The following is a 10,431-nucleotide window of genomic DNA, read 5'->3' as shown; positions in this document are numbered from 1 at the left end:
ACCCCTGGTGAAAGAATTCGTCTCACTTGTTTACAGTGTTCCAGGGATATAAGAAATAGAAACAGGAAAGATGTAGCAGTTATAAAATCCTACACACAACTGGTCTGGAAAAAGGAGTTAATTTACAGAATTCAAATTTTTCTCAATTTCACTGGGCTAAACAACCTTATTTTAGATGATTTGCCACATGAGACTATATCAGAAATACACATATATGTATATAAATAACACAAATGCATTCCCAGGAAACATCTGCTGTATTGTTTACATGAGTCCATGTGAACAGTCAGTGTTGGACTGATTACCTGGAAGTGCTGGGGACGGGATGTGTGTGACATACGGGTGATGTTGGAATCTTGGTGGATTGTCATTGACATCGGTCACAGTGACGAGCACGCTGGTGGAGCTGGACAGAGCCTCGGGGTAGCCAGCATCACTGGAGACCACTATCAAAGTGTAGTTATCTTTTGTCTCCCTGTCCAGCAACGCGCTTGTGATGATCTGTCCTGTGGATGGGTTGATGGTGAACTGCGAGTTTCCACCCACGATGCTGTAGCTAGAGTGAGACAGAGACAGGCTCGTGAGTTTTAGTGACAGTGCTGTAGCATCTTACTGTAATTTAAAGACTGAGGCAGAAACACAGGGAAATGCATTTCCAGTAAGATCGTGTAATGATGAAGGAATATGGCTAGAAGGTAAACTTTTCAGATCTTACATGAACATCACATTGAAAAATCTTTCTCATGCAATATCCAATGACCTCAAGGAGATCTCTGCACGGTTTCTAGGACTCTCAAACCATGCAAACCCACAAAAAGAACCCAGAACTCTTCTGTGTCTTAAGTAAATGAGACCGAAAGTGTAAGGGTGGTGTGTCGTGCTGGACTGAGTGGTCGGGATCACAAATGAATATTTTAAAAATCAGCTTAAAATTCTTTTTCTGCTCTATGCCATGATAAAGGACAGAAAACCAGTGTCAGAGCTTGTTCTTTAAAGACAAAACACTGTCAAACACACGCTCGCTCTCCAGACAACGCGAGAGCTGCCTGCTCACACAGCGCCCTTCCCGGGGGCCCGACCCCTCCTGTCATTCCTCCTGTGGCAGTGTTGCTTCCTCAGGACAGGAATGACATCTTCATGGGTAGTTTGATGCTAACCAGCTTGGTTCCAAGGCAGGACTTTCCACTGAGAACAGCCCCTCTCGTCCTTCTGCGGAGTGAAGCCATCTGCACACATTGCTGGGGCTGCCTGGGGTCCCAGAGATCTGTCAAGGGAAGGAGCTCAGCTCGGAGGCTCAGAAACCGACTGTCGTCCACAAATCTCCCAGTTGGAGGGTAGCAAGAGAATAGATGTCTTTCAACATTTGCCTTTTATACCAACACGGACAGATGCTTGCTGGAGTCGTGTTTCTATGGCTTGTGTTCATATAAACAAAGCCACATGAAATGTCTGATAGAAACCCCACAAGGAAAAAGCACCTTGAAGCCAGGGGTGTGTACATTTGTCCTGCTATGCACGGTTTAAAACAAATATTTTGGCATTGTATCCTATTTTAGTGAAATAATAAACCATCTGTGGTTGATATTTAAAGAATAAAAATCCTATAAAATAATAACAAGAATAAAGAAGAAATTCAATTGACAAATGACTTTGGTATTGAAAAAGTATTGGTATTGCTCAGATTTTTAACATATTTTGACACAACCACACATCAGAATCAAGACCGATTGAAAACAGAACTCACTGTATATTCTGGACCAGAAACAATTCTTTATAAAGTTTAGTCACTGAAGTAAATAGTGTTATCCATTCCCTTTATCAAAAAAAAAAAAAAATCAGTGTTTCATAGATGAAGTTTTTAGGAATTGAAGACTCATAAAATACTCAAAATAGCTTACCTTTCTGAGGAAGTTTGTAGGAATCTAGATTATGAGAAGTGTGTGATTTTACTTTGGAAACCTCTTTGCTATGGTTGCATGTAGAAATTACCCAATAATTTAATAACAAAAAGAAGCAATTCATACTGCCATGAGCTTTCTTAACGGCTGTATGTCAACAGAGATCATGGTTCAATCAAGGATTTGATCCCTCAAATAGTCACAAATTAAAATGAACCACCCATGATGGAAATGAGTGTGAATTGGGATCTGGGTTTTTTCTATGCAGCAACAGGAGGCATCGGGCAGGAGCAAGGTGTGGAAAGGCAAAGGCAGCCTCTGCCCAGGCTTAGCAGAATAAGAAAGGAGTGTCACACTGAGAACATGTATGCAGTATACTATGCTGTTGTGCATGCGACTGCCCATAGCTGTCTATTTAAGAGTAGGTAATAGAGTCAGTATTTTTGAAAATTAAAGCATAAATTGTCATATTAATGTGTGATTTTTTTCTAGACTTTGTTAAGTTCAAAAATGCATGAGAAGTGTATTTTGAATATGAGATTTTGTAATGCCACATGCATGCAAATTTGTACATCTAGGATAAAAAGAGAAGAAAGGCAAGCAGCTCTATAAATAGACTGCCGAGATACAGGTGCCCAGGTTTTGGCGAGCTCTCTTGTTTGAGACTTGGTTCTGTTCTCATTCCTCACAGAGCTCTTTCCTGCTCTGTAGTCCATATGGAATCCGTAGAAGGTTTCAACTTCGTTTGATTGGGTCTTGTTCTGTCTTCTGAACAGTTAAACATCTCGGCTGTTCTTTAAATATCCAGGCGTGTTACCAACTTCTCAGTATGTACTGAACACTCTGCTGGGCTATTTACACATCCTGCCATTTAAAACTCAAAACACCCCTAACGGTTTGGTTTTCGTGGTAGGTTTTTTAATAGATGAAGAATCTGAATGTAAAGGAGATTAAAATAGTTACACAAAGAAACTCACAACCTGTAAATGATAGATCTGGAGTTTTAACTTCTGTCTTGTAATTTCAACATGTTCTTCTTCCATCATGTTGGAATATAAAGAAGGTAAAGTTCAACGGAGGGAATGTAGTGAGAGCAAAACACACCACATCTGGTAGCAAAATCCCAAAAGAACTCTTTCAAGGTTTGTAAGGTAGTGCTGGTTGCACTGATTTAACTCAAACAGAACCAACAAGTGTAATACTATATTTTACCACAATATCATCACCGACCTTATGCCAAGTTTTTGCAAAAAGTGGGCTGTGACCATCACGTGAAGTTTTTCTTTGATTGTGCTATTAGGATGCACGGGATACTTTTGAAGTTGCATTAATGTGATGGCGATGATTATGCAGTGACGTGTGGTGATTTTCCGATTTGATGATAAGAAATCACTGCTTCATATTATTTTCACAACCTGAGATCATCGTTCTCTGAACTCTGAACCTATTGTGATGCATTTGCAAAACCAAAATGTCTCTACATGACGCTTTAGTCTTCTCTTCTCCTTGAGGTCCATGAAAGGCATATGGCACTATGCTGGATTGTGGGCAAATATGATTATTTAGCAGCAGCTGAGAGATTGGACTTCAGAACAGTCCACTTGGACATGAGTGTCAACCTCACCAATAACCCTAAATTCATGATTTCTTTTTAAAAATTATTTATTTATTTTTTAATGTTTTACAGGCTTATTTTGATTCATTGTACACAAATGGGGTACATCATTTTGTTTCTATGGTTGTGCACAATGTGAATTCATACCATTCGTGTAATCCATACATGTACATAGGGTAATGATGTCTGTCTCATTCCGCCATCTTTCATACCCCTCTCCCTCTCATTTCCCTCTGCGTAATCTAAAGTTCCTCCATTCTTCTCTCACTCCACCACTCACTCCCATTATATATCATCATACACTTATCAGGGAAAACATTTGGCCTTTGGTTTTTTGGGATTGGCTTATTTCACTTAGCATGATATTCTCTGATTCCATCCATTTATTTTCAAATGTCATAATGTTTTTCTTCTTTATGGTTGAATAATATTCCATTGTGTATATATACCACAGTTTTTTTATCCATTCATCTGCTGAAGGGCATCTAGATTTCTTTACCTGTCTAAACCTTCTTTCTTTGTCTACAAAGTGGTGGTCACTGTATTTGTTTGCTTAGTGGTTATGACTATGAAGTGGAATTCTGTATGAAAAGCACTTGGCATGGTCATTGACACAGGTAAAGCCCTCAAAGGCCCATGTTTACATACATTATAGAACATGTATACACATACAATTACAACATGTTGATCTAGCACATTCCCTCTATGGAACGTGTGTACACATACGATTATAAAATGTCAATCTAGCACATACAGTCCATCCTATTTCATGATAGAGAAGAAGGAAGGGTAGGACTCGAGGGTGCGTGGTGTTTATGATGCCAACAGAACTCCAGGTAGAACACATTTACCAGAGAGTTCTAAATACGATGGAAACCCTGAGATGGAGTTAGTGTTGACAGTACAGATCTGGAGGTTTCCTGCAGAGATGTGAAGGTTCTAGCCATGCGATGAAGCTCCCTCACTCCCTCACACACACACGTGGATAAAGGAAAAAGAACCGAGGAAAAAATGTTGTGGGGAGTATTTGATTACTAAGATCCTCAAATGGGTAGGCGGACTGAAAAACAGACATGAATAAGTAAGTAAAGAATCCTAGTTTGAAGTTTCCATCCAAAATGAAAAAACATTAGACAGAAAAGAAATGCAAAACAAGGCAGAAGGTTACAGTGCTGTGAAATTGTGCAGTGCTGGTCTCGGTGAGCAGAAGACACAGACGCTTTTGACCGCAGTGGTAAGATAAGGCCCTCCCTGGAGAAGATGGGTCTCACAATACGGATGAGGGGAGAAGAGGTTCTAGGCTAGCAGCTGGCAAACCCTTTCTGAGGAGGCGAAGGTTTCAGGATGGCTCTTGCAATACACGGCGCACTGCAGGGCAAAGCGGCCCCAGAGAGCTCGCCCACGGACGGGCACAGCTGGGTTCCAACAGGCTTTACCCACAGGCTGGTGTGGGGTCAGACCAGCTGTGGGCCACAGTCTGCCTAGCCCTGGTCTCCACTGGGGAAGGACTTGAACACAGCTGTGAAGCTCGGGAAGCACTGATCCTGTTCCCAGGAGCAGAAAGTGATCATGGGAAGGTGAAGTTCTAGCTCTATGTTTGGGGTTTTGTGCAGAATAAATGGGAAGAAACTAGGACCATTTATGGAGTGACTGGACTATGGAGACTGGGCCTAAGGTCACAGGCAAATTGGAAGGTGAAGGATCTTGAGGAGGATGTCCTTCACAGTTCAAGGGACCCAAGACCACGCCAACGGGTTCCTGTTACGGCCACGGTCCTTTCAGCCCCCGACTCTTCCTTGGCTTCCTCCCGGTTATTCCCACAACACTGAGAGGAATCATTGTCAAACGTGAGCTAGTCCTGTCATGGCCCTGCCGAAAACACACCCACTGTTTCTTCCACTGGCTGCAGACAGAAATCTCTGATCTCCTCCCAAGGTACACAGGGTGCTTCCCATCTGCCTCCCGCCATATTGAAAGGATTCACTCCTCTGGTGCCATGTTCTGTGTGGCTCTGCTTTATGTCTGCTTTTGTCTTTGCCTAGAAAGTCTTTTTTTTATTTGCCCGTCAAAAACTTATCTGTCTTTCTAAAAATGATTAAAAACTAAAAGGTTCTATTTATTTTCATCAAGTAGCATTAATTATACTGTTCTGCCCGTTCTGAGCTTAAACTTGTTACCAGGTGATACAAGTACAAGATCATGAATCTCTTCCTGGATTACACTGAGATCCAGTGCCCAACACCTCACAATTCAGCAAGGATTTTAACACACAGTGAAATCCACATAATTGCACAGTAGAGTGGAGTCCACCAAGTGGACGGATTAGAAACCAGAGTCAGGAAGTAAGTCCGTGTTTATTGTGACCGAGCGGCATGATGTAATTATGGACGAAACTGGGGTCTTGGCAGGAGGACTCGCAGAGGGGAATGGTGCCAGCCAGGGGCATTGTAATGAAAGTAGGAACCCGAGAAGGTGCTCATGGATGGAGCCCAGAGGGGGGTGACCTGAGCCACGGGCTGGAAGAGAGCAGCAAGGGGCTTTACTGAAAAAGGAAAAGCACTAAATCAAGAATGGAAATAAGAAAGTAAGGATTTGGGGGTACCCGGTGTTTATGATGCCCATAGAACCTCAGGTAGCCCACGTCTGTCAGAGAGTTAAAATATGATGGGAAACTGGGATACAGTGTGGATAGTACAGATTTGGAGGTTTTCTACATAGAATTGGTGGTTATAGTCATGGATCTCTCTCTCTCTCTCTCTCTCTCTCTCTCTCTCACACACACACACAGAGAGAGAGAGAGAGAGAGAGAGAGAGAGAGAAAGAAAAATATGCTTGAGGAAAAAAAATGTGAAAATGTTTGAATTGCCTTGTTTGAGAAGGCGAGTTAGGTGTGGTCAGAGGTGCAGGGTGACACATAAGAAATAACATGTATGTAAACGTTGAGGAGGAAGAAAATGCCGAAAAAAGATGACCAAGTGCACAAACACGGCAAAGAGCAGAGAAGAACCAGGACTCTGAGTCACTGGTCTTGGACAAATTTCAGCAGAGATTTCTGATGGAGCCTCTTTTAGTAAAGTAATGGAGGAGAAAATCAGATTAAAAGGTTCTGAGGAATAAATGACCAGAGAAACCAGTGTGACGGTGAAACCCTGCTTCCAGGAGCGTCCCGAGGATGGGAGGACTGGGGCCACTGAAGCACCTGTCATAGCCTGTGCCTGACGCCAGGTGAGGATGACCACGTTGGGACTGAACCAGAGGCGAGGACTAAAGAAAGACAGCGGCCCAGTGCTACCTTGGTGCTGCCCACATCTCAACAGCTGTGCCAGAGACACGAGGATGTCCCCTGATCCCACACACACCGCCCGGCACACACAGGTGGTCAGAAGTGTTCAGTTCTCACAAAAATTAAAGCATAAATTCGTAAGTCTCTGTTCACCGGTGCACATACTGAAGTTCAAAGCACTGAAATGACCTTTGTAAGTCGTGCTGGGCGGACAAAGTTGCAGGAATTCCATACGAGTAGTCGGTGCCCTTCGGTAGTCACGCTCCCGTGGGGATGGCATTTCTATGTGTGAGGAGTGACCAGGGGACCAGGAGCACTTGAAGACCCGAGAGAGAATGGCCACGACTGCTGACTTAGAGATCAGACGGAAACTGAACCGGGAGGATTGAAAGCACAGGTCGGAGGGCTTGCCTTGCAACGCCGGCCCTGCCAGTTCGGTTTTGCGAGCTTCTCCAGTGTTGTGACATAAAATAACGCAAGTGATTGGAATGGAAAGAAGGGAGGGCTCATCTGTAAAGCTAGGTCTGGGAAAAAAGGAACGGTATCGAGGCCAGGAGGTAACAGGCTGGCTTACTAGAGGAAAAATACTAAAGAGGAAATAAAAAGCATAGCTCAAAATAAGTACACCACTGGTAGAAATGTGGAAGTGTGTGTTGGGTGGCTGGGTGCGCAAGAACGTGTCACCTTATAAAGAAAATTAACAAAGTATGAGACACAGCATGAGATACAAGAAAGCCCACTGGTCAATGAGTAGATAATTGATATACGTAAGATTTAAATAGGCAATAGAATTAATACAATAGCTCTTTTGACCTGAAGAGAGATCCCATGACCCACAACAAGGAGTCATTAGTGCCTAATACCAAAATATATCGTATGCCTTTAAGACTTTATCAAGCCAGAATAATAAGGTTTAGGTTATCATAAGTTTAACTTCAACAATGACAATAGTGTGAAGGTAAGATATAATGAACTTGTAGCTTGCCCTAAGGTGATTTAAGTCAATATAATGATTTGTTTTCAAAAGATTATAAAGAGCTTCAGTTTTTAAAAATTCTGGATAGTCTAAATAATCATGTAAAGATATTTAAATATGTGGGTTGAATAGAATTGAACAAATATGAAAGTAAGAAGTTATTATCTGATATTACCAAAAGAAAAAAATTACACCAACCGACCAACCAAATTAAATCCTATCAAACCCAAACATAGACTTAACTCTAAAACTCCAGAAAACACTATGAAAATATGAACAAGAATTTTCTGAACCAATCTGACATCGATCACCATGGTTCAAAAGTATAGAATATCTATCATTTTTCAATGAAGAAAACTGCATAGTATCATGACATTTTCATTCTAATGATAAATGAACAGATCGATGGGTGAAGAGATCGACTTTGTGAATATTCAGCCTCACACCAAGAACTGCAACATCTCAGACCAATCCTACTACTGATTGGCCGCACTCTGTATGCTCTCTTGAGAGGAAGCTTTCTCTGTGTGGCAGATATAGAATTATTAGATTTTCAGACTATAATAGATGAGACACCTCTTCCAAAATCATTATCAGGCCCTTGCTGAGCCCTGCAGGTAACCCACGAAGGGACAAACGCTTTTCAAGCAACAGATGAAAACATGACAGATACTGATCATGTTTGTGTTTCAGAAACTATTCTGAGAAGTTCACCTAATTCTATTTATCTGCTAGAGAGTCAGTTGTTTTATTAGTATACCCGGTCCATAGATTAAACAAAAATCGATGTCCAAAATGTTAGATAATTTGCACGTACTATGCAATGAGGAACAACAGAATCAGGATTAATCCCAAGCAGTTTGACTCCCAGGATCTGTGCTTACATAAACTGAAGACTCTGACCTGAGTTATTCTTAGTTATTCCTACTCTTTAGTGTGGGACAAGTGGAGGATGGGGCATTCGCTGGCCTTTTGAGGTTCATACCCTTGGAGAAGTTGCACCTGCCACTCTCAGGGTGATGCTAAGCACAGTGACCCAGCAGGCACAGCGTGATGACTATAGACGGAAATCTCCCCGCCCCCACAGCTCCTCTCCAGGAGCCTCTAGGAGTCTGACTCCTCTCTAGTAGACCCCAGCCTTCTGGATAAAGTTTGAATTCAGCTTTCCCTCCTCCTTTGCACCCTGGATGTCCCCTACATCTCTGACCAGACCTTCTTAACTGCTGTGGTGACATTTCCTTTGAAATCCACCTTTTATGTTTGGAGAATTCCCAGTGACCAGCTCCAGCCCCTCTCTTGTTCCCTCCTGCACCCTCTTCTGAAGTACTCTCATCTGGTTCCTGGTTTTAAACGTCCGCTGAACCTGGATGACTCCCAGATCTGCAAGTCCAGCCCTAGGTTCCACACTCATATCTCCAATGTCCTAACTGTGAATGGTCGTCACCTCAAATTATGTTCAAACAGAAACTTCCCAAATCTCCCAAACCTGATTTTCTTCCATTCCCACCCATTTCAGTCAACAATGCACAATCTGCTCAGGTGTTCAAGACGAAAACTTAGTATCGACCATTCTGATTTCTCTTTCACTTTGCCCCACTGTCAATACCAAATGTATACCCTTAATCTATTCCCCCAATTTTTCTTCCTCTGCCTGGACGGTGACGTCTCCATCTTGTGTCTGATTCACTGTATTGGTTACTACAGTGACCAGATGACCTTCCTGTTTCCCTATAGAGCTGCTCTCTATAGTCCTGCCTCTTCAATCTAATCCAAATGCAGAAAGTTGATACTTTTCTTTGGTTTTAAAATATTCCAATAGTTTCCCACCTAAAAATAAGCTTAAGAATTCAATGTTTTGCCATGACCCAGAAGCAATGAAATGACCTGGATCATCTGGCGCCTGCCTATCTCCCTGTCCCATTGCTCACTCTGGTCTAAATACACTGTCCTTCTTAGATAAAACACAGGCTTAATTCCACCACACTGCCTGTACTACTAACTTAAAGGTCACATCCTTACAGAGGCCATCTGCTATGGTCCAAATGTGTTTCTCAAAATTCACAGTCAAAACTTAATGGCTAATATGATATTCTTGGGAGGGCAAGTGTTTGGGAAGAGATTAGTCAGGAGAGTGGAGCTTCCATGGGTGAGTTAAGGCCCCTTATAAAAGAGCTGGAGCCAGCTCTGGAGGCTGAGGCAGGAGGACTGCAAGTTCAAAGCCAGCCTCAGCAACTTAGTGAGGCCCTAAGCAACTTAGCAAGACCCTGTCTCTAAATTAAAAAGTAAAACGGGTTGGGGACGTGGCTCAGTGGTTGAGCACCCAAAGTTCAATTCCTCATGCCAAAAAACCAAAAAATTAAAAAAAAAAAAAAAAAAAAAAAAAACAATAAAAGGGTTGGACAGAGTGGGCTCACTCCTACTCTTCCCTCAGACGAGGACTCAGACTTAGGCTCCTCTGGAACCGCAGCAACAAGGAGTCAGCATGGAGGCAGCTCTGTCAGACACCTTCCTCTTGGACGTCCCAGTGTACATAAATGTGTGCAATAAATCCATGCTCCATTAAATCACCTAGTCTTGCACAAACGGACTGAGGCACCTTCTACAGATCCAAAGCCTTCCCTGTCACTGTCCCTCACCTATTTCCAAGGTGGCCTTCACT

At 42.5% G+C, this 10,431-nt stretch overlaps 1 protein-coding gene across 2 annotated transcripts in view; it reads right to left on the bottom strand.

The window, feature by feature from the left end:
- Positions 1 to 10,431, bottom strand: part of Fat4 (FAT atypical cadherin 4) — a 158,191-nt gene that overhangs the window by 37,798 nt on the left and 109,962 nt on the right. For both annotated transcript variants that reach the window (XM_047566294.1, XM_047566295.1), the window contains one exon: positions 306 to 556. In XM_047566294.1, coding sequence (XP_047422250.1) covers positions 306 to 556 — 251 coding nt within the window. The remainder of the gene's footprint in view (positions 1 to 305; positions 557 to 10,431) is intronic.

Source organism: Sciurus carolinensis, chromosome 10 (genome assembly GCF_902686445.1).
Source record: "Sciurus carolinensis chromosome 10, mSciCar1.2, whole genome shotgun sequence".
In the NCBI taxonomy this organism is placed as follows: domain Eukaryota; kingdom Metazoa; phylum Chordata; class Mammalia; order Rodentia; family Sciuridae; genus Sciurus; species Sciurus carolinensis.
The sequence above is the reverse complement of the archived record's forward strand: the minus strand, read 5'-3'. Positions and strand labels throughout refer to the sequence as shown.